Source organism: Diabrotica virgifera, chromosome 3 (genome assembly GCF_917563875.1).
Source record: "Diabrotica virgifera virgifera chromosome 3, PGI_DIABVI_V3a".
Lineage (NCBI taxonomy): Eukaryota > Metazoa > Arthropoda > Insecta > Coleoptera > Chrysomelidae > Diabrotica > Diabrotica virgifera.
The window spans coordinates 128,946,932-128,972,956 of NC_065445.1; the positions used below are offsets into that span (position 1 = coordinate 128,946,932).

Below are 26,025 nucleotides of genomic sequence, written 5' to 3' on the forward strand. Positions count from 1 at the left end.
TATAATAATTTAAATTTTTGTTGGGGTCTCGGGGACCTCGGCTTAGCTCAGGCTTCAACGGCCCTGTTCTATATATTACAATTGCATCTTAGTCGAAAAGACTAATTTCCCCAAAGAAAAATTAAATCTATATTGCGGTCTTTTTAAAATTGTGTAATTTGAAAATATTTCGTTGGGATCGGCTTTTAAAATACATATTTTTATTTTCCTCGTTAAAATCTATGCACGGCCAACCAAATGGGGACCCCCTTAGTCGGGGGCCCCGGGGCATTGCCCCGGTTGCCCCAATGGTAGTTACGGCCCTGCTCGTATCTAAATTTGAACCTTTATATGTGCTGTATATGTGGTCCAAATTCTATACTTCTATCATTAAATGCACAATTGTTTCACATATCGGCTGCACTAAATGAAATACATGATAATGATACATGATAATAATAAATATGAATAATACATAGGTACTAATAATTTTCTAAAAGTGGTTGATATTTTTATTACCTACATACCTAACATCATAAATGGTCCTGTAAAATCAACTGCTTCTGCTCTGTCTTTAGTAATAGTCAAATCACATATTGCTAAATCTGCTACCTATAATATTAAAATATTAAAACATTATTCTCTTCTCAACAAATTTTTTTGTTTTAGTCGCAAGTAACAAAATTGAACAAATTTCAGTTGCCTGTTTAATTTAACCGATTTACTGGTTGCCTAACTAAAAGGCAAAGCTACGAAGTACAAAATTAATAAATACTCTGGGCGTGGATTCCGTGCACTGTAGATATCTACAGTGCACGGAATCTAGGCCCTGGGCTAATTAACCATGGGGCTAATTAGCAAAATACAAGGAAAAGTTATTTACCAGCAATTTTATTGCTGGAATCGAATCTTATTATTGTATGTATTAATAATATAGATATGCAAAGTCCGCAGATAGTGTGCTACTTTTTTATAAACAAAATGGCGCCCGAAAATCGTGTTTTTTTTCAATTTTTGCTCTATAAATCCAAAGATTTTAACTTCAGACCAAAAATACTCAAATAAAAATTCACCGCAATTAAATTCTGCATAGAGACGTGTTTTTTCCGATTTACTTCGACGAAAACTTTCCCCGAAAAAAGCGGGTTTTTCCAACAAAATCTTTAATTTTCAACTAAACTTTTAGATAAGTAGTTGTCAATCAATAATTAAATAACTTGGTAACGTAAAAGCCCTTTCCGTATATATTATAATTCCAGAAGTCTATGGAAATTGAATGAACAGTTTAGCAACAATTAAATTGTTAATTAAAAATTTACGGTCACTATAATAACGACAATAATTATGATGCATAAGAATAACTATGATTTTTTCATAAAAAGATACTATACCTATCTAATGTACTTTACAGAATTGAAATTGGACTATTTAAGCGGCCTCAGGAATATTTTAAAATTATAAACAATTTAAAATATTCCTGAGGCCGCTTAAATAGTCCAATTTCAATTCTGTAAAGTATATTAGATAGGTATAGTGTCTTTTTATAAAAAATCATAGTTATTCTTATGCATCATAATTATTGTCGTTACTATAGCGACCGTAAATTTTTAATTAATATTTCAATTGTTGCTAAACTGTTTATTCAATTTCCATCGGCTTCTGGAATTATAATACATATGGAAAGGGCTTTTACGTTACCAAGTTATTTAATTATTGATTAACAACTACTTATCTAAAAGTTTAGTTGAAAATTAAAGATTTTGTTGGAAAAACCCGCTTTTTCCGGGGAAAGTTTTCGTCGAAGTAAATCGGAAGAAACACGCCTCTATGCAGAATTTAATTGCGGTGAATTTTTATTTGGGTGTTTTTGGTCTAAAGTTAAAACCTTTGGAGTTATAGAGCAAAAATTGAAAAAAAACACGATTTTCGGGCGCCATTTTGTTTATAAAAAAAGTAGCACACTATCTACGGACTTTGCATATCTATATTATTAATATATACAATCATAAGATTCGATTCCAGCAATAAAATTGCTGGTAAATAACTTTTCCCAAAAATGGCCTATTCTCCGATAATCAGCCCAGACTAAAATGGGTTAACGGTTCTTAACAAGTTATCAAAGTACGTAACATTATTTTTCTAGTAGGCACATTAATATGGTAGGTATATACAGGGTGTTAGTAAATAAGTATGAAAAATTTTATTGACTAATTCTACATGAAAAATTAATGCCAGTTTGCTCTATAAACATATGTACGCAAATGCTTAGTTTCGGAGATACGGGGTGTTGAAATTTTTATTTCAAACTGCCAATTTATTTATTGCTCTAAGACCAGTTGAGTTATGAAAATGAAATTTGGTGAGTTTTAGTTAGTTATTACGAATTTTATGACATACAATTAAGAATTTTGTATTCATCATTGGCGCGCCTACGGGCAATGGTCTGAATTATTTTAAAGAAAAAAATAGTACGCCACTGAGATATTTCGAATTAGAAATTATTTTTAAATTCCACGTCTAATTTATGATAAAAAACCTTTCTTGCCTTTTTTTCATATGATGCACCGTTTTTATGCAGAAAAATAAAACATCTTGGCGCATATTTTTCATTTCTTAATACATCATCAAGAACTATCCAATATAATAATACTAAACTATTAGAACAATAACAGAAAATATTACTAATACCATTTCAACTAGGTGCAAAGCTGCAAGAAATGTTTGAAATGATCTCCTTTACAGGTAACAGAAAAATTTTATATTCATCATTGGCGCGCGTACGGGTAATGGTCTGAATTTTTTGAAGAAAAAAATAGTATGCCACTGAGATATGTCAAACTAAAAATCATTTTTGAATTCCTCGTTCAATTGATGACAAAAAATCTTTCTTGCCCTGTTTTCATATGCGGCGCCGTTTTTATGCAAAAAAATTAAACATCTTAACGTTTACAAAGTATTTTTGAACTTAGTTTCTATGCATATGGAAACTACCTCAAATACTTGGTAAGCGTTAAGATGTTTTATTTTTTTGTATAAAAACGGCGCCTCGTATGAAAAAAGGAAACAAATATTTTTTATCGTAAATTGAACGAGGAATTCAAAAATGATTTTTAGTTTGACATATCTCAGTGGCGTACTATTTTTTTCTTCAAAAAATTCAGACCATTACCCGTATGCGCGCCGATGATGAATATAAAATGTTTCTGTTATCTGTAAAGGAGATCATTTTAAACATTTCTTGCAGCTTTGCATCTAGTTAAAATCTTATTAGTAATATTTTCTGTTATTGTTCTAGTTTAGTATTATTATATTGGATAGTTCTTGATGATGTATTAAGAAATGAAAAATACGCGCCAGATGTTTTATTTTTGTGCATAAAAACGGTGCATCATATGAAAAAAAGGCAGGAGAGATTTTTTATCATAAATTAGACGTGGAATTTAAAAATAATTTCTAATTCGAAATATCTCAGTGGCGTACTATTTTTTTCTTTAAAATAATTCAGACCATTTCCCGTAGGCGCGCCAATGATGAATACAAAATTCTAAATTGTATGTCAAAAAATTCGTAATAACTACCTCCTAAAACTCACCAAATTTCATTTTCATAGCTCAACTAGCCTTAGAGCAATAAATAAATTGGCAGTTTGAAATAAAAATTTCAACACCCCGTATCTCCGAAACTAAGCATTTGCGTACATATGTTTATGGAGCAAACTGGTATTAATTTTTCATGTAGAATTAGCACTTAAAATTTTTCATACTTATTTACTAACACCCTGTATAATAAATATTATATTATTATATTATAGTAATGTAATATATATTATTATCTATAATTATAATAATGCATCTTTCATTTCGGCATCATCACTTTAGTTCGCAAAATTTCCTGACGGTCTCACGATTCGAATGCAACAAGATTCACTGAGATTCTTCCAACTAGGGTATTTAGGAAAAAATAAATCGATTTTTAAATAAAACACCTATTGGCTTGCATCTTTTGCATTGTGTTCGGGATGACGTCAGGAAAAAAGTAGACAATATAAAAATGGGTGGAAATGGACAATTACATTTACAGTGCATAAAATGCATTCAAAATTGCATAAACATGTCAAAATCAGTATATTAACGGCCATCTTTTGTTACTTGGGGGATTTTTTGGGTCGATGAACAAGAATACGTCATCAGAACTTGCCCCCGGTGCACCTACTGTCCAAAAACACTCAAAACGCCCGAAGATGACGTGTCTTAGCAGCGACCCAGGGTACCTGGTGGTCCGGGTATCAGTTCTGATGGCGTATTGCTGTACAGGGGCCCCAAAAACCCCTAGTAATCTATTTTCATGCATTTATTACCGAGAACCCTCGAAACCCAGGTACTCCCAGGTGCTCCGGGGGTTGGTTGTAATGGCGTATTGGTGTTTAGAAACGTCAAAACCCCACGAGTAATCTGTTTGCATCAATTAACTGTCGAAAATCCTAACAACTCCAGCAGTGGCGGCTCGTGATTTTTACAATAGGGGAGGCTATACCTAACTGTAAAATATCTAGACAAATTTGCACTAGCAAAAAAATGCGCCAAAAAATGTAATTTGAGGCCCCATCTTTTGACCATTTTTTATTTACATTTCATAATATCATCCTAATTCATAATTTCATGATATCATATCATTTTAAAAATAGTAAGTCTAACAGTAAAAGTTTAATACCAAAGTTTGTGTAGTTTATTTGTTAACAATTCCATCTATTTGTAAATAGATACCTATGCATATCAAAATAAATACATATTTGAAGTTTTGCAGTCCATACATAATGAAGCTTCAAATGTTTTAAGATACTCAACTGATTTTTTTTAATTCTAAACGCGGCCTACTGCGAATTCAAAAACACGATAAATTACCGATATTTTGCTTTGAGTTAGAGATATCGGAAAAAGTTATTTGAGCAAGTTGTTCCAAATATTATTATAACCCCACATACCAAATTTCATAACAAAATTCGCACTTTTAGATTTTTCATTATTTTTAGTCAGGACCCTAAAATTCGTTGTCCCGAGACGCACCCAACCACCCAACGGAGCTGAGAAAGTACTCTGCCTCCCTTGGTATATCTCCAAGCAGCGTGTGATGCCGCCGTAGATGCCACTGTTAGGAGACCGGGTCTCCTTAAACGCCTGCTGCGCTGCACGGAGCATTAGCAACGGAGAATGCTGGGCTTCTCGGCTCCGTTCATGCATCTCGGGATAACCCAGGGTCCTGCCTACAATAATATGTAATAAAACTGAGACGCGATCATGCGTTCTAATGCTAATACTCCGTACGTATGGATAATTAGTGATAATATGGAATTTACACGTTGTATAATAGTGAGAGTAATTGTTGTTTGCGCGATTCATGATAAACAAAACAGTATAGAGTGTGTAAAAAATTTATGGGGAGGCTGAGCCTCCCTTGCCTCCTCTGACGAGCCGCCACTGAACTCCAGAAGATGACGTGACTTAGCAGTGGCTGTAACCACTAGGTGCTCCGAGTGTCGGTTCTGATAACTTAGTCGTGTTCAGTAACCCCAAAAACCCCGTAATTAATTTGTTTTCATTAATTTAGTGCTGAAAATCCTCGAAACTCCAGATGAAGTGCATTAACAGTGACCCTAGGCACAAGGTGCTCCGTGTGTCGGTTCTGATTGCTTAATAGTGTTCAGTAACCCCAAAAACCCCTTAAGTAATTTGTTTGTATCAATTTATTCCCGAAATTCCTCGAAACTCCAGATGACTTGCTTAACCGTGGACACCAGGTGCTACGGGAGTCAGTTTTTATGGCGTTTTCATGTTCAGCAACCCCAAAAAACCCAATTAACAAAATCTGGCCCTCAATATACTGATTTTGACATGTTTATGCACGTTTGGATGCATATTATGCACTTTAACATACAATTATGAATTTTTACCAATTTGTCTATTGTAGACTTTTTTCTGATGTTGTACAGAACACACAGTGTTAGATATACTGTAACTACTTAAAAATCTATTTATTCCGGTGTTTTTTTATGTTATTCTTACAATATTGAAACTCAAAAGACGGCAACAAATAACATGATACAATAACTACAAAATCATCAATATTTAGTTATTAGTCCTAAAAACGCAAATCAGTAATTAAAGTAGATCATTCATAATTATTTATAATTTAAACTAACAAAAATTAATATGGATGGATCTCGAGCTAAAGTAACAACAGAAAAAAGTGGAATAAAATCAATTATAGAAACAGGGGTACAATAAGGCGATTTCCTGTCAAAAAAGAGTCATCAAAATCCTGAAAGTGAGAAATTTGATGGAACTATGCACACATTGAAACGAGTGAAAGACAATTGTAACGAAAGCAAAGTCATATAACAAACTTTGACAACACACAAGAAGAATGGAGTGATTCACCGCAATAGGCGTATGAGAGAGTACGAGCGGGAAACATTCCATCCGGAATATAAATCCTTTATAATAATGATTTAATTCTATTTATGTTTTTTTTTTTATTTTAAATTTAAATTTATTTAACATTTTGAAAATTAAGATTTACTTACTTCATCTATTAAGTCGCCTATAATCCCAGTCCATTTTCCTGTTACGTTATTAATGTTTCCGTTTGCTTTATCTTCTCGAATTATAAATGTGTAGTTGAATCCTCTCATAGCTGCTAATTCTTTGATAATATCGACAGCAAACCCTTCATACTGGTCGTTTCCATATAAAGGATCCATTGATTCAACCCTCATGCCGTATGGCTCAGTCTAAATTTCAAATATTTGTTAATCCATTGAAATAAATAAAAAAAAACATTTTACTACGGGTATAGCATGGCACATTTATTTTGTTTAAAAAATTAGAGGTCTTATAGTACCTAAACACTTCTTTATACCGCTATACTTTTTGAGCAAAAGTTTTGAGTAAAAAATAAATAAAATAGTATATCGCTGTCGCTACTATACAGCTATTCTCCTATAGTTATGTTTTTCTCCTAGTAGATCGATAACCAATGTTAGAAATAATGTAACATGAATTTTGTTTTCTTGCAAAAAAATGGTTATTAGTAAAAATTTTATGTTAATACGGTGTATCAATGATAGCAGATAAACGACAATGGCAACTGTTTATATCACAGTTGTTTGAGGATGACAGAAATAACACTACAGAATTCTATCAAAATTGTAATGATGAGTGATGGTCCAGAAAATTATTAAATCAGAGGTTGAACAAGCTATAAAAAATGTTAAAATTAGGAAAGCTTGTAATCCAGATGATACACCAACTGAGTTGCTGAAGTTAATAGATGAAAATAACAGACGTAATAATAAAAACTTTTTATTGATAACACTAGAGTGATTCACACAGACTGACTTAATTTGATATTTGTCGCAATATCTAAAAAAACAATGTATGCTTATTAACAATCATGATTATTAACAATCATGCTTATGGTAGGGGAGCAAAGTATGCTAATGTGCAGTCACTCGAGCGTTATGGTGACCTATTGGGTTGTGAAGATTAGGTCCTAAAACCAAAAAAAGTTAAGTAGAGTTTTCCATTTTAGTGGGGACTTTCCATTTTTTAATTTAGTTTTCCATTTCCAACAATCGTTTTTTCCGATTAGAGTGCCATCTATCCATAATTCAAAAAAATATCTCGAATAAAAGTTACTTATTTTTACGTAAGGAATCTAAATCTGCAATAAAAAAGGGGGTCCCATTTAAGATTTTAAAGTAACCCCCCGCTCCACCTCTATGGGGGTGGTGTTTGATGCCATTGGATAGATTTTTCAAAAATATTGAATAAGTGTATTTTTCAGTTTTTCGATCTGTCATTCATTTCGCGAAATATTCGCTCTTTTCTTGTGAAACTTTGGGACTCACCCATTCCTTTACTAGTCCGTTCTTTAACGGCAAAATATTGCAAAACCTCTAAATTTTAAAGAACCGCTTGGATTGACTTGAAATTTGGCATACACATAGCTAACAAGTCAAAGAAAAAAAGTGATATTGTGGCGATATGTGCTTTTGCCCTGGGGGTGGTTTTCACCCCCTCTTGAGGGTGAAAAAATATTCGTCCAAAGAAAGTCAGGAAATGGATAAACTGGCTAATTTTAAGTAACTTTTGTTCTATAGAGTTTTTTCACTAAGTCAATACTTTTCGAGTTATTTGGCAGTGAATATGTTCATTTTTTCAACAAAATAACCACGCTTTTAGACGGTTTTCCGCAAATAACTCAAATTGTAAGTATTTTGTCGAAAAAACATTCTTATTAAAAATATAGCCTGTAAAAAATTTTAAAAAATGGTGTATATTATAGATGGTATTAGAAGCAGAGTTATAGCTAATGGAAAATAGGTTCATATTCGCCAAATTCCAAATGGAATACTTTAACGTGAAATAACCAAAAATTAAGCACATTTCGGAAAAAACTCATTACAACTTATTTAAAGTGTCTAAAAAAGCTTCATTTTTGTTTAATAAAAAAAATTTCTAGCATCAAAATTAAACAAGTTACGCTCAAAATAAAGTTAGTCCCTTTTGGTTTTGGTAAAAAAATCGAGAAAATCATCTAATTAGTATCTTAGTGAACTTAATCGTTACGACTTCACAAGTTTCTTGACTCGTGTATATTATGTTTATATGATCTGTAAGTTTGATCGGTTCAAAGTCCTTATTACTGAAAGGGCTGTAGTTAAAAGGGGTTGAACGAGTCTTTGATCACGAATGTATGCAAATTTAGAAACACCAAATCTTAATCAATTTTTGTCTAACAGAAAAACAAAAAAATACATGATATTCAGAAAAGCAAATCTGACTTTTTTTGTTTTTCGAGATTTTTGGTATCTCTAACAATTTTTAAGTTATTTTGAAAAAAAGCATATTTTTCAAAATTTAAATTTTTAAAAATTTTATTTTGAAACCAAATTTTTTCAAAAATAATCACTTTGAAACGATGAAACTTACAGATCATATAAACACAACATAAGTAAAATAATTTGTGGAGCGGTAACGATTAATTTCATTTAAGTTGCTAATTAGGGGGTGGTCTTCCCGATTTTTTTTTGCAAAAACAAAAGGGACCAACTTTATTTTGAGCGTAACTTGCTTAAATTTAAAGCTAGAAACTTTTTGTAAAAACAGAAATAAAGCTTTTTTTAAACACTTTAAAAAAGTTTCAATGGGTTTTCCCCAAAAAGTGCTTAATTTTTTGAATATTTCACGTCGAAATATTCTATTTGAAATTTGGTGAATATGAATCTATTTTTCATTGGCTATAACTCTGGTTCTACGAGATCCAGAGACCTAACGCGTACATCATTTTTTTATTTTTTATATGCTATATTTTTGCTAGGAACGTTTTTTTCGACAAAATACTTACTTTTTGAGTTATTAGCGAAAACCCGTCTAAAAATGTGGTTATCTTGTTGAAAAATTAACATATTCACTCGCAAATAACTCGAAAAGTGTTGACTTGGCGAAGAAGCTCTATAGAACAAAAGTTACTTAAAATTAGTCAGTTTACCCATTTCCGGACTTATTTTGGACATATATTTTTTCACCCCCAAGAGGGGGTGAAAGTCACCCCCAGGGCAAAAGCACACATCGGCACAATATCACTTTTTTTCTTTGACATGTAAGCTATACGTATGCCAAATTTCATGTCAATCCAAGCGGTTCTTTAAAATTTAGAGCAAAAACCGTGAAAGAATGGACTATACGCCCCGCTCCAATCGTCAGATTTTTAAAATATACTCTGTTTTGCATGTACTTAACTTACCTTATCTTAATCTGACGATTTCGAGTTTTTCTAAGGATAAATTTTTTTTTCGGCCCCCTCTTAACGAACACCCCTGCAATAAAAGCTAATATATGGTAGAGGTACATTTTCAGGGTACAAGGTTTCTCCCCATGTAACAGTCTGACGCGCTCGAGTAACTGCAAAAATCCCTGCTTTCGTTTCCCTACCATTAGAAATGTCAGAAATAATTAGCCTAATATGTCAAGTCACACTCTTAAGATTTTCCTAAAATTTTTCACAACAGAATTATAAGCAAATGTGAAGAAGATCTAGGACCTAGGAGCCTAGGAGATACCCAGTTTGGTTTTAGAAATCCTATGGGAATCAAACAGGCACTTTTTGCGCTAAATATCCTATTAAAAAAAGCCGTGATAAAAAACATGTCGTTTCATGTTTTGTAGCCTTCGAAAAGGCATTCGATAAACTAGAGCATGTAAAATGAATTCAGATGATATAGAAAGAGATTACAAAGATACTCGTGTCATTAAAAATCTACTGGAATCAAACTGATATCGTAAAAATTGGAGATAACTACACTGATGCAATCTCCATATAACGAGGAGTCAGACAAGGTTGAATTTTGTCCCCAAGATTGTTAAATGTTTACTCTGACCAGTTCTTTAAGAAGGACTTGAGAGACAGCCATATGGAATAAAAACCATCGAGGAACTACTTAATGTAATTAGAAACGTAAGAGATACATTAATTCTGTCAGAAAGTATTAACGGTCTCCAAATTCTGCTTGATCGTATTCATGAAGTAGGAGAAGAAATGGGCATTTAAAATAAACAAAGCCAAACAAAGCCAAATTTTTAGTCTTTAGTCGTCGATACCCGTCGTATACGAAATAAAATATTTCATTCAACTCGCTATTGCATTTGAAACCAAGCTTTACATTGTTTAAATTAAACCCCATTAACATTTTTAACTACATACTACATATTCGCGAAATATTAATTTGAAAAATCTTATCACATAAACAACAGCATCTGGTTGGTGTTAAGTATAGACGACGATCATATTCGGGCGATAAAAGATAAGCGATATATCGTAAACGACATGCGATACGCGATACTCAAAAACAGATACTTAAACTAAGAGACAGCGATAATTTACGACGCCTTAAGAGCAGTAAAGTGAACCGCAAAAATGGGTCCCACGGTGAGTGTAGTGAATGGCCAGACTAAGCTGTAAAATATCGCAGAGCAACATCGAACGGGTTCATCTTCGGCGTCGTGTCGCAAACGACGTTGTCGTAAAATTACGCGGCAGTAAGCGCTGTAAAAAGCATGGCCACACGTGGATGTAAATTACGGCGTGTCGCCAATAAAATGAATTCGTCCCTCAGCGTGGGACCCATTTTCGCGCTTATTTTTACGGCTCTTACGGCGCCAAAGATGAGCCGGTTCGATGTTGCTGCGCGATATTTTACAGCTCACTCTGGCCATCTACTATTCTCACCGTGGGACCCATTTTCGCGCTTATTTTTACGGCTCTTACGGCGCCGTAAAAAATCGCCCGTGTGGCCAAAGCCTTACATCATCTCGAGACACGCCGTAATTTACATTCCCGTCTGGCCATGCTTTTTACTGTAGCTAATGCCGCTTCATTTTACAGCGCTTACTGCTCTTACGGAGCCGTAAATTATCGCCTGTCCGGCCTTAGCCTAAAAATCTAAATAGAGACGATAAAAAAGGTTCACTTCCGCGCGATTGCACAACATATTGCAAGTGATATATCGTTTGAAGTGCTACATGTCGGTCACCCTGACGATTTATTTCATACGATATTTTAAGCTGTTAACATGTCGGGAATAAAAGAATACAATTCTGTGATTCTTTTAATTAACTTGGTGAAAGCTCGTCAGTGCATCTGGAACTATTCCCTTAAGTACCTACTGCTTACAGTAGGACAGATGTGACGAGCACTACATTAGAAATAAAAGATACAGGTCTTTGAACTTTAATAATTCCTCTTGAGACAGCTCTCTGGAAACAACAGCCGAGCTATGGTGCGAGTTGATGAGATTATGAGGATTTACCCAGTATTATCGTTTTCTTTTCATTTTTCGTCTAAACCAATAAGCCACTACGTCTTCCTCACTTGAGCTCATAATTTTATTGTAACTAAGGAGAATTGTACTTCCACCATCATCGCACGGCTGCCACGATTTATCGTCCGTTCTCTTTGAATCTTCCTACACTAAATTCCAATAGGATATGCAGTGCATGTAAACAAAGATTATAGTTGTTAACGGTGTTCAAAAGGTATTTACTCGTTTCATAGTAACAGTATATTATTAACATCACATTATCAGTTTGTCTCTTTTCTCGATTATTAGATTTTATTGTACAGTATATAAATTATTTTAATCACTGAATACACAGATAGTGAAATATAAATCCTATTAATTAAATAATTTAATAATTTACGCGATCATACAAGTAACTGTTATCCAACAATATTCAAAACCTGAACGGAAATAGCCATCTCTTATATTGCCGATGACGACATCGTTGTCAACTAATGTTTATATCCAGTGCATGTCTGATGCGAATAAACTGTAGCAATATGTCGTGGCAATCAAATGTTGCTTATCGGATATCGCCCTAGTAAGAACGCCGCCTAAATTAATATGAAAAAAATTTCTAAATGCCCTTACGACAATGATAATTGTAGTTTTTATGTTAGAGATTTTAGTAATTTTGTGTAACTTTTTATTTCTATTTTCATATTTGTATACATAAGTATTACATAATATCCAGATTATGAAATAGTCGAAAATATTTATTTCAAAATTAATTTCGATTATTATTTAGACTTACCAATGTAATCATGACTTTAAATGTTTTATTCCTAATATCAAATTCATCCGAGTCATTTGGCGGATATAATCTAGAGATGTTCAAAGCCGGTAACTTGGAATTATTCCAGTGTCCTACAACGGTCTGTCCTCCCTCCATAAGTTCAAATACGTCCAAAGCAAAATTGGTTCGAAAACCTTTAATATCAAATTTGATAGGTCCTGTCAAACCAATATACTCTAGCTAAAGCATAAAGAAGAAAGCAACTTTAATGGTTATACACTTTTAATATTAAGTTTTGTCGAATCTATCTTACTATGCTGGAGGTTAGCCTGCAAGACTCTGGAACCATCGGGTCATCCGATCGTCTTGAAGGATACCTCCAAGTTTGTAATAATAATAGTCTCTCTTTTATACCGCGAACGCAGCTTTGGGATTATAGGAGACTAGTCTACTATCTCTAGGGTTTACGGTATACAAGATAGGTAACAGGGCCAGTGCTAAACTTCAATTGTCTATTATTACCCCCAGTTTTACCCAAGGTACTCACATTATTCAGGCTGAGTCGACCTGGGGTCCGTAGATAATTTTAAAAATGTATAGTTCTCGCCGGAGCTACAATTTGAACCCCGGCATTATGCGTGGAAGTCAGACACCCTATTAATTAATAGCAAGCTGAAAATTTGTTATAAGCGGTGTATAGGCGGTGTATAGGCGGACAAACTTTGATGCATGACTGGAAGAGTGGAAGCTTTAATTGTGGAACCTGATTTTAATTGTGTAATATGTCGTTATGACAAGTTTATGATTGTGAAAACTAGCAGGTTGTTTTTAAGTTTACTTAATAGCAAACTTTATATAATATAAGAAGAAATGCTTGTTTGACAAATATTTTGGACATTTTAATATGTCCGACACGTAGAACATGTTAAATGACAGGAATTATATTGGTGGAAAATAGTAAACGGATTTTTGCATGAGAGTTTAATGAAAGGGTAACAAATTAATTGGAAGTTCTTTGCGACAAAATACATGGGACGTTTTCGTGTTGTTCTGAAGCTATTTACTTGTGGAATTTTTGCAATTAACTATTTTTAATGGGAAATAAGCCACAATTTTATTAAAAAATGATTTTATTAACGTTTCGGCGTCCAAATCGGATGCCATTGTCAAAATACAAAAAATATTATTATTACACAAAAATGTTGCTTAGTAAAAATTCTTCTAATAATTTATTTAATCTGACTCATTTATATCGGCAATTCGGACATATATTATACATTTTTAAGTAGAAGAATTTAAAATAATATTGCCAATATTTGTGGGTTGCGTTCCTGGGACGACTTTACTGAAAAATAGTTCATTCGATTACATGAAATCAACCCCAATTCAAAAATATCCGTAACAAAAAAATCATAGCATGTGATCTGTATTTTTAAGACAACCACATGCAACGGTGACAAAATTCTAGCTTTAGTGATTCCATTGTAAATCACGAGGTAAAACCAGGAAAAAACCTCGTGATACTATCTCGACATCGTAAGTATTATAGTCTAGGCGCCAGAGGGGTCACCGTGTCATATTCAATTCTGATGGACAAACTCAACGGTTTCTTATGGATTTTTGGCTGCTGATTACGAATTTCGAGGGGGGATTTCGATCCGAGTGGTCAAAAAATTGTTATAAACAATTTAATTGTTTATAAATTGTTTATAAGGCTCTGGCTCATAAACTAAAAGAGATGCAAAAAAATGTTTTAAATAAAATTTGTTCCTTAATAAAAAACCAAGAAAAACCGTTTACTAAACTTAAATCTAACAATTATAACTCAAGATATTGTAAAATTAGTGCACAATGCAAATTGCAAATTGCAAAATATGTATTTTTCGAAGCTTTATCGATCGTAACTCGGCTTCTGCGCATGCAAATGAGTCTTATAAGGTGTCGCTTTAAAGCTTAATTAACAGGCTTCCAAACAAAGTTTATTAAATTATTTGATCTTCATTTGTTTTAAAGTTATACCCGTTTGAAATTACAATTTTCTTAAAAAATTGTACATTCATTTGTTTATAAGGGTTTCAAGCAAATTTGAGCTATAAACATTTATACTTTAATGAACAATAATGATAGAAAAACTCAAAAGGAACAATTTGAGGTTACGAAAATGTTCATAAGTTTATTTTTGGCCAAGATGTCGATATTTTAATGACGCGCGCTATGAGGCGCAAGATCGGCTCACCGCGTTAAGGTTCACGCGCTAACTTCTCGATGCAAATTATAATTTCTATGTATACATACGTTATCTTCATTTTTCATTTTTGAAAATCCTAATAAAATTTGATCATATAATTCTTATAATTAAATCATCATACTGTACCTCACACCTTTCATTCTATTAACTTTGTCTTCTATTTTTTGCACTAAATGAGAAAAAAACATTAAAAACTAATATTTCAGAAGTATAACTAAAAAGTAAGTTAATATTATTTATTAGTACTATTTTTACAAACATTTTTTTCATGCATCTGCAAATCTGCATAGAGATATACAGGGAATATCAGCTTTTTTACATCTGCATAAGTTCTTAGCCAAATTTTAACAGTTACATGGTGGTACAAGTCTGTTCTTGTAGGCAGTGAAACTAAAACTTTTTGAGGCTTCAGAGTCTAATTATCTATATGATATCCATATAAAGTGGATCTAGTTCTTTTGCAGCATCATCAAGGCCCGTCAATTGTGTGTATGCCGCCACATCATAAATTCTCGTTTTATATGCAATGATGATGCTGCAAAAGAACTCGATCCATTTTTATATGGATATCACATATTGGCTCATTTTCTTGCGTAGAAGCCGAGTTTCGATGGATAAAGCGTCGAAGAATACATACTTACTTGGCTGTGAACCAATCTTGCGCCTCATAGCGCGCCATTAAAATACCGACATCTTAGCCAAAAATAAACTTACGAACATTTTTAAGCTCAAATTGTTCCATTTGAGTTGTTTTATCATTATTGTTAATTAAACTATAAATTTTTATAGCTCAAGTTTGATTGAAACCTTTATAAACAAATTAATGTACAATTTTTTTGAGAAAATTATAACTTCAACCGTGTATAACTTTGAAACAAATGAAGATCAGATAATTTAACAAACTTTGTTTGGAAGTTTCTTAATTAAGCTTTAAAAAGACACCTTATAGGGCTCATTTCCATGCGCAGAAGCCGAGTTACGATCGATAAAGCTTCGAAAAATACTTATTTTGCAATTTGAAATTTGCATTGTGCACTAATTTTACAATATCTTGAGTTCTGATTGTCGGATTTAAGTTTAGTAAACGGTTCTTTCTTGGTTTTTTGTTATGGAACAAATTTTATTTAAAACATTTTTTTCTATTTCTTTTAGTTTATGAGCCAGAGCATTATAAACAATTAAATTGTTTATAACAATTTTTTTACCACTCAGATGGAAATCCCCCCTAGAAATTCGTAATCAGCAGCCAAAAATCCATAAGAAACCGTTGAGTTTGTCCATCAGAATTGAAAATGACACGGTGACCTCTATTTGGCGCCTAGACTATTAGGTCTTACTTTAATTTATTCTCAAAACTAATAGAAAATTCTGACCTTAATATGTACATAATATGTTATTTTAAATTATAAATAATATTAATAATACTAAACTATGAAAATGTACTAACTCGATGTTATTGACTTACTAATCGTGGTATTTTCTTTCTATTGACTTCTTCTTTTAGTATTGGGTAACCACATCCTACTGCAGTCTACCGAGGAATTTACGAACCAATTGGTTTCATTTAGCATAATTAGACCGCTTCTTTGATTTTTCTCTTTTTACTATCTGTTTCTTTCAGGACTATACTTGAATCTCTCCACTGAGCTCTATGTTCATTATCCCATGCGTGTTGACATATTTGAGATCTATCAAATTCTCTAGTGAAACATCAAGACCATTAAACGTTAGAGTAATATTGGAAGTCAGTCTTATATTAAAAATAGAGAATGCTATGTATTTTTTTCTAACGAATATTCTTGAGTTGGGGCTGATTTCATGTAATCAACTGAACTATTTTTCAGTAAAGTCGTCCCAGGAACGCAACTCACAAATATTGGCAATATTATTAATTTTGAAGTCTTCTACTTTAAAATGTATAATATATGTCTGAATTGCCGATATTAATGAGTCAGATTAAATAAATTATTAGAAGAATATTTTACTAAGCAACAACATTTTTGTTTAATAATAATATTTTTTGTATTTTGACAACGGCATCCGATTTGGACGCTGAAACGTTAATACAGGACGTTTTTGCAGTTTGACCTTTGAAACTGGTAACCAGTTCCACAATTAAAACTTCCCCTCTTAACAGGAATTCCAGTGTTCCCGTTCATCAAATTTTGTCCGACTAGACACCGTTAAGCTATTAACCAATTTTCAGCTTGCTAATAATAAACTTGTTTTTGGTACGCGGAATCCAGGCCTATAATAGCCCTAAAATGCTCTAATGTTCTATGCCTCTAATGCTTTCTATTAAATATTTTCATTCGATAGGACAATAATTTTTTCATCCTGACTGATCTTCCAATTTTTCAATGCCCAGTTTACGTCTTAAGATCTTAATTTTATTTCGTTAGGCGGTGATAAGTAGTAAATTGTAATAAATATTCACGTTGTCAGACAGAAACAACATAAAACATCAAGTTCATCTAAAGAATTTTGATCTGTCTATCATGATACAGGATAACAAATATGAGTATTTGTAGATGAAAAGTCCTTAACATTATAAACCACTATCTAAAGTGGAATTAAAAGTTAATAAGGCCCACTGCGGGGATATAAAGTTGACATTAGCCCATCTTGTTAAACAGTATAACCGACTCAGGTTCTAATTATAAAAACAATATCGTTACTTACATTCTTCATCATATTGACAATAGTCGTGCCAGATCTAAGCTTTTCTTTGTCGTTGTAACAACTAATGCTATAAGGTTCTATCAAAGGTTCTGCCGCCTTCAAAGCTTCTGCGAACATCATGACAGCATCAAAAATTAAAGCTTCTTCCAATCTTAATTTGTATCCAGTAAATACTTCGAGATTTTGTTTATAGATCTTTTTCGCTTTTTCGGCAAGACCTTCGTCATCCGGGTCTACAAATCGCATCTGAAATTTAATAAAAGTTTATACATCATAATACAAACGCAGAATAAGAGGAAAAAACATACACATGCGCGTGTGTAGGGATGGACTCGAGCCGAGCCAAGCCGAGCTTTTGAAAAGCTTGTGCTCGGCTCGAAATTTCGAGCCGAGCTCGAGATAGAAGCTCGGCTTGAACTTCGAGCTTGCAGGTTGAGCTCGTGGCTCGTGCCGGCTCGGCTCGAATAGTTCGAGCCGAGCCGAGCCGAGCTCAAAAACATAATAATGAATGTAAAATATAACATTCGTAGTAATTTTTTTTACTTATAATAGTCAAATATAAGAAATAATAAGAAATTCACTAAATGCTTTTCACATAATAGCTACATACTCTGTCATAGTAACGTTAGGAGACAAGAAGAGCGAGATATTTTTTTTCTTAGATTAATGAACAAATAGGAGAAATTAAAAATGTTTATTTCACAGTTTGTCTTAATTTCTGTTTAAAAAACTATGATAATGTATGATTTTAGTGTTCGTCCTGAAATAATGTCAGTCTTTTTAAAATAACCGGATTTAAAGGAAGCCAAGAAAATAGTTTTATCGCTGAGAAACTATATAGGTAGATATATTACGATAGTTTAATATAAATTTCAAATAAGATGGCATATTTGTATTAAGTATTATGACAAGATAGTGGATGAATTGTTTGATAACACCCGGATTTCGTACAGTGTAGTGATAATAAATAATACAAATAACAATAAAAAGTAAAGTCTAATACGACCAGACTAATCCATAAATAATCGGAGTAGGAAAAAGCAGCATATTTTATGAAAACATTTTTTTAAATATCAATATTCATATGTACATACAGTGTGGCCAAGCCAAATGGAATAAATTTATTATTTCGTGAATAAGCGCTTTTGGAAAAAAAATCCGAAACAGGTCGGTTTTTATTTTTAAATTACAATTTTTTGGCATATACTCGTATATGATAGTAGCTCATTTGAACGGTTATGAAATTCTCTATTCAGTAATATAAATATTAACATAATATACAGGGTGTCCAATTTTTTTTTAATTAAATTAATTGACACAAAAATGAGAATGTATATGTAATTTATTTAATTCAAAATACATTTTGCTACTGTCAGTAAACAGAAAGAATGTTCATTTGACAAATAAACATAGCTTTTCACTTAAATTCAATGTTCAAGATGCCACTCACCTGCCTCTTGGTAGTTTGAACATTTAATTTAAGCGAAAAGCTGTGTTTATTTGTCAAATAAACATTTTTTATGTTTTCTGACAGCAGTAAAATGTATTGTGAATTAAATAAATTACATACATTCTTCTTTTTGTGTTAATTAATTTAATTCGAATTTTTTTTTGGACACACTGTATACATAATTATGTTAATATTGATATTACTGAATAGAGAATTTAATAACCTTTCAAATGAGCTAGCACATGACCCCTATTCCCATTTAAAAAAATAATCGATTACGTCATGACGCCCAGATGGATGACGTCATTAGTATGATATATGTAGGTATTATATATGCCAAAAAATCGTAATTTAAAAATAAAAATCGACCTGTTTTGAGATCTTTTTCCAAAATCGCTCATTCACGAAATAATGAATTTATTCCATTTGGCTTTGCCACACTGTATAATACTATTGGTAATATTGTAATGTAGTACCTACCACCTAAAAGGCCTGCATAAATAAATAAAAAATATAAATAAAAAGTATCAAGTATTTTATTGTCTTATATTACTAGATTCGCATAAAATAAATCTTTCACTAAACTTAATACAGATGAGTTGTAACTCTTTTTTTTTTAATTTAAGTAACTAAAAAACCTGTGTCACCTGAAAAATATTTTTGTACACTTACAGTCAATTATAAATAGGTACATAGTATCTCCATTAACATTTTATATCGGAGATACTATTTAAAAAAAAATTACATTGTTAATAAAAATCATTTACAAGAGGAAAGGAGGAAAGTGTAGGTATATATTTAAAAATAACATTATAACTCTATTCTTACCAAATTATACATATACGACTCTACTTCAACAATAAATAAAATTAAACCTAGAACTAATTTAAACGATTAAAATTAAAAAAAAAATTGTTTTACACATTTTTCAAAATTGGGTTTTCTACCCAAGAGTTTAGACATAAGAGGCACTTAGCCGATTCATTAGTCAATCTATTGCGTTGTTTTCGAATAATTAAGCCAGCTTTCGAAAACAATCGCTCAGATGGTACGGACGTAGCAGGAATACTTAGTAAGTCTCTGGCCATTTCAGCAAGAACAGGAAATCTTCCTTTATTTACCTGCCACCACTTTAAAATATCTTCGTTGCCAGTACTTTGCGGGAGTGCTATGTAGTCATAGAATTCAGTACTTAAGTCTTTTGGTTTTGTTATGACCTTTGATTGATAATAGCTTTCGAAATTGATTTCAAGCTCATCTTGTACTTCCATGACCACCGACGATTCAGATGTACTTTGCGTTATATTTTCTACAGCTTGCTGATTTCCTTCATACTTTTTTAACAGTTTTTTAAACACTGAATACGATTCGTTCTTTAAGTCCCTTCCCCAAAGTGAGTTATCAAATGCTTCAAGTTTATGTCTTGGGTCTAAAATAAGTACTGCACAGTAAATCCAATTTGTTTGTCTGTAATGTTTTAAAATTTTATCTCTGGCCTTTTGAAATGCAGTTAAAAGTTGTTCATCTACACAGGAACGATTCGGTTTATCGTCAAGCAACTTTGATTGTAATTCGATTTTGTCTAACAGTATATTTAAACTGACTATCACTGATGGAAGCGTTGCGTATTTGTCTCCTCCAAGGTTTTCGCTTACTATTTTAAACATCTTTAAAAATTTACAGACGGAAGCTAACATCTGCCATTCGTTTTGGTGTAGTCGAAAATTGTTTAATTTATTGACACTGTCGCTTGCACATAGACAGTCGATCCCCTTTTTTAACTTTAATGCGACATCCAACATATCATGAGTGGAGTTCCATCTTGTTGGAACATCCAGAATAGGTGAAATCTGTGTAGATGCCCCAGCAGTTTGGCACGCACTTTTAAAACGGATCCGTAATTTTTCAGATTTTTTTATTTTCTTAAATATATAACGAATTTTATCCAAACAGTTAGTTGGTGTTTGAATATCTTCATCTAGAACATCGTTGTGTTCGAACTCAACCTCTTCATCTACGTTACTGCTTTCTTCATCTTCAGCCTCCCCTCCTACGTCTTCTTCTATTTTCAGAGATTTTAAGCAATCTTGAACAGCCAAGTTCAGAATATGTGCTACACATTTAAAATGTTGATTAACGTCATCAAAAGAAGGAATAAGCTTTTTTAACTCCTGCATGAACGTTGTATTTGCTGCAGTGTTGTCAACAGTTATGCCTTGAATTTTCGATGTGATGCCATAGCTCTGCAAAGATTCATAAAACAACTTGGCAATATCTCTCCCAGTATGAAGCCCATGTGAAGGTGAGAAATCGATAACTACAGACTGGAGTTGCCAATGGTCATCAATAAAGTGGGCGGTGATCCCATAATAAGATTTTCCATTAATTGCCGTCCAGCCATCAATGGTAAAAGATATTCTTGATGTGTTTTGTTGTAGTATATGCATAACTTTTTTTTGATCCTGTTCAAAACGGGACACAACCATTCTCTTTAAAGCTTTTCGTCCAGGCAGGTTTATTCCAGGTTTGATTTGATCGAAGAAGTTCCTTGTTGCTTCGTCGTCAAAAAACGAAAAAGGTAGGTATTTAGTGACCACCCAATCAACGATAAAGTTTTCATCTTTAGGTTCATTCACGGATTTCTGCAATAAACATAAACGAGTGTAAATTACTTGATATTTGAATGTAAATTTGAATTATTTTTAAAATAAAGCTATTATTTTATTGTATTTATTTTGCTATTTATTATTTCCCAGCCAACATGAATTCACACTAAATTACCAGAGCCCGCTAATAGTTAAAATAGGATTGGAGGTCGTTGGGTAGGTACAATGAACTGCACACTAAAGGGATTACCGAATTGGGCGCTGAATTTTTTGAACTTTTTTTTTGGTTTTTCCATAAATAAACAAATTAAATTGACCTAGTCTTTTAGAAAATTATGAAATATAAAATATTTTAATTATAACTTTTATTTGTTCTTTAAGTCAATATCATTTACATTGTTAAAAAACTAAATCATTGAGAAAAGTAGTAATAGATAATGAGAAATTATCTAATTGTTTAGAATTATTATAGCAGCCCAGCGGGTAAACAAAATTATTTTTACCAACTTTACGGCAATTGAACCAACAAGAATATTAGCAAGAATAAGGAGACAATGGTTGTTAAGTGTTAAATGTTCTTTACGTATTTTATATTTTAATTTTTGGTTCCTTTCAGACTTTTGTAAGCTTTGGTTTCAAACAACACAAAAATAGAAGTAATTAAAAACTAAATTATGGACGAAAACGGCAAGAATTACTTGTCGCAGACGGAAAAGTTTTATAAAAGTAAAATGAAAGTGATAAAACATGGTAAAAAACATAAAAGGGAGTTTGGGTGTGGTACCAATTATTAAAGATAAAATGAGATAAGTTTAAGGTGGTTATGGCGCGTACAATGCGCAAAGGTACCATTTCATCCAAAAAGCGAAAATGTGTGTCGCACCTGGAGCTAGTAAGAGAGGAAGAAGAAGCCGTTATGGTAAAGTTAGGAATGACATGGCGGTAAAGAATATTTATTCTGATGTGGCTCAAGACAAAAAAGGCAAATATGTATAATGATGATGATGTAATAGAAGAGAATATATTAGGCTATTGATTATGTTCAAAATAAGATGGCTAAAAGGAACTACAACGTTCACGGGGTTTTATTGTTTCTTGTTTCATATGGTCAATGGACCTCTAAATATGAAAACACCGCGGAGTGCTTCCATTTACAGGGGTGCGTTTTTGAGAAAGGGGTGAATTAACCCCTATGAACTAAGGTGCATAGTATGAGTTCTATGCCCTTTTAGTACATACATTTCTACAGCAAAATTGTTCGAAATTAAATTTACTATTGAATTATCACCTTTTAAAGTTTAAAAGTGTTTTTTAAAAAATATAATAAAAAAATGCAAATTCATCCTTCCTCTTTAAAATGACGTTTGGCAGAGGTCATCGCTTATAACTCGACAACAACTAATTTTAGACAAATATCACAAGAGACCTTTTTTGCTCAGAATTATCCAAAGAATCTAAAAAGACCTTAATACTATCAATTTCTTTACAGGGCTTCTCATAAAGCCCTTATTTTACCATAATTTGTTAATAACAATTAAACGGACCATATTTGGGCTTCCAGACCACTTCCATTGGATTCAGCGACCCAAAAAACTTATAATACCACCATTAAATCACGGGGAGCTCGAACTTTCCCACGGGACCCCCTCTGTTGCGACTAGACAATGGATCTCGGATTTGCATTTTAGGTTAAGTAGGTATATCAATTTTCATTATAATTAATGCAATTGTTAGTACTGAAAACTAACAGCTTAAAATTTTATAATTTTACTCAGTTTGACAACATTGTTTAACGTTAAGCAATTATTTAATGCCAAATATTTATCAGATTATTACATCGACCAAAATTTTATTAAGAAAATTCCCAAAAAAACTGGTTATGAACAAAAAATTTTATTACACTTTTTTTTCCAACAATAATAAATAAAAACTGAAACATCATGCAAAAAAATAATAAAATATTATTTTTGAATATTTGCATTGTTTTGGCACATCGAAAACTTTGGCGTTAATACTTTGAATATTGACATTACAATAGTAAAATGTGTTCTTACCTTAATTGTTAAGAAATTATGAAGTGGTCCAGCTTTGCTAGTTCCAGGTTGAGAGAGCTTTGGAAAAATAGTACCATATTCCTTTGGATGTTTACTTAATAAGTGCCTTTTTAAAGTAGTTGTAACGGAAAGTTTTACTTTAAACTCACTTTTAATTTTTCGTTTGTTACATAATTTGCATGTCGCTAATTTGTTTATTTTGTCAATAATTTTAAACTCAAAAAAGCATGTAAACTTGCTCCGAAATGTCGAAGTTTCGTCAAGAGTATAATCGCCGCTAACGCTTTCAGTCGACTTAGTTGACACTTCACTATTTTCACTTGGACTTGGAGAAGGAAGATTTGTGTCCATAAAACTATCATCACTATCGTAATTAAACATTTTAAAAACGCGAAAAATTTGGAATTAGGTTCCTAAACAGAAATGGACGAACAGCAACTTCAACTTCTTTCTCAAGACTGAAAAGTTGAAAAGATTGTAATAACTATTAGATTTCTTTCCTACTACGCGTAAAATACAAACGTGCTAGTTTTCTTAAAATCGGAATTATTTTCTTAATACCTACAGATTTAGCAAAGTTTATACTGAGAAATAAGTTACAATAAAACATTCAACTGTACAGATTAACAGTAAATTTCTATTGTTAAATTCATATCATTATGTCCAAAACCATTCAAGTATGGAGGTACGAGGTAGAATCCCAATTTTATAATCCTCCATAAACTTAAACTGCCTCTTGTAACCTTCTTAAGAATTTGTTTATCAAAAAGACTAACTTCTAGGAATGCGAATATTTACATTTTACCATAACAAAAAAATATGTTCATTAAAATTTTTACCTCTTCCGAGTAACTATAGTAAAAATGAGAAGTACATAACTGCATTTTATAAATCCTATTCAAATATTTAGTGACGATATTAGCGATAATCGAAATGCAAGAATATTATTTAAAAAGGAATTTATACAGAGTGTCCGTAAAATATGTAATAAATTAGATACTTCCTTAATCCTTTTTAAAAATATCTGGAATTCGTGGAGTTTTAATTTTAATGTTCTACCTTCTACCATAAAATTTGATTATACAGGGTGATATACATTAAGCTGATATGTATGAGGTAAATGTACACTCTGTACCTACGTTGTGACATTTTTAGATCGAAAAAATGAGCTGATGTTAAAAAGGTATGATACTTGGGGTCTAACGGACAGAATTTCAAAGATATGCGCTATGAAAATAAATTTTATTGATTTCAAATTATTAATCTAAGAATTTGAAAGTAATCCAGTAATTGATACATGACTTTATCTTAAATTTTCACACTCCCACGTCTTCCAATCCACCTGTTCGGAAAAATTTCGTCTACGTACCTTGGAACATCTACAGCATAATGCGGAGGCGCAATATCCTATTGAAATGTAGGGACTTCCTCTACATGCGGAAGTTCTTGAGGATTTTACAATACAATAATAACAAAATGCTATTAATAGCTAATTATTAATGAAGAAATGTGTACATCTATATATTGTATAATGTAAACTAGCTGATTCTTCCTCCTTCCTGGTTTTCTGGTAAGTTCCTAAACTGAGGTGGGCGTTGTCACCATTTACTTTATTCTCATGTGTAACGTTGGATATTTTTACATTGTAGGTCAGTCCGTTGTTTTTTGTCCTGTATTTAAGCTGATGATGGCTTGTGTAAAGCCGAAACGCGTCCTTTTATATGTTTTTTAACAATAATAAATAACCTTGTGGTACATCTTCGAGTTTTTTGTAATTGGTTTACATTAAATCTTGTTTATTATTAACTTTACAACAAAATTGTACATAAACAAAAGTGGAGGGAATTATACTTTATACCATTTTGAATTCTGTTATTTTTTTGCTAAAATCAATATTTTAAGGTCTTAGACTCGTTTTGAATTATAGCTTGCTACTGATGTCATCAGCGTCTTGGGTTCGTGAATCGCTTGTGTCTCGTGAGGCTTGTCATAAACGTAGGTTCTTAGATATTGATTGTAGCACAAAAAATCAATCAAATAAAATTGCATAAAACATCATTTTCTCTATTTTGTGTATGTACAAATGTACATGTAACAAATAAGTAGATATTATAAGATGTTCCTGAAGTTCCGTTTTTAAAAAGATTTATTTAACACTAAGGTCGTTACCAATATGTTTCTACAATGCAAAGGTAGAATCTAGACTGAATATAATTATAATTTTAACTAAGAAAGAAATATGTTATGATAACAGTAGGAAACGTAAGATGTCTGAATCAGCGTTCTTCAGTTCATGGACTTGGGTGGTTACCTTATTAGAGCTGAGCTTGTAGAATACGTGTGGATAACTTCTATCCATTTATGTTTGGTAAGT

At 32.3% G+C, this 26,025-nt stretch overlaps 1 protein-coding gene across 1 annotated transcript in view; it reads right to left on the reverse strand.

The window, feature by feature from the left end:
* The window catches only part of LOC114339210 (glutamate receptor ionotropic, kainate 2-like), a 192,667-nt gene that overhangs the window by 90,723 nt on the left and 75,919 nt on the right, over positions 1-26,025 (reverse strand). The window contains exons 5-8 of the mRNA XM_050645520.1: positions 17,542-17,787; positions 12,630-12,851; positions 6,560-6,766; positions 507-591 (exon numbers count right to left, since the gene is read on the reverse strand). Of these exons, the coding sequence (XP_050501477.1) occupies positions 507-591; positions 6,560-6,766; positions 12,630-12,851; positions 17,542-17,787 (760 nt within the window). The remainder of the gene's footprint in view (positions 1-506; positions 592-6,559; positions 6,767-12,629; positions 12,852-17,541; positions 17,788-26,025) is intronic.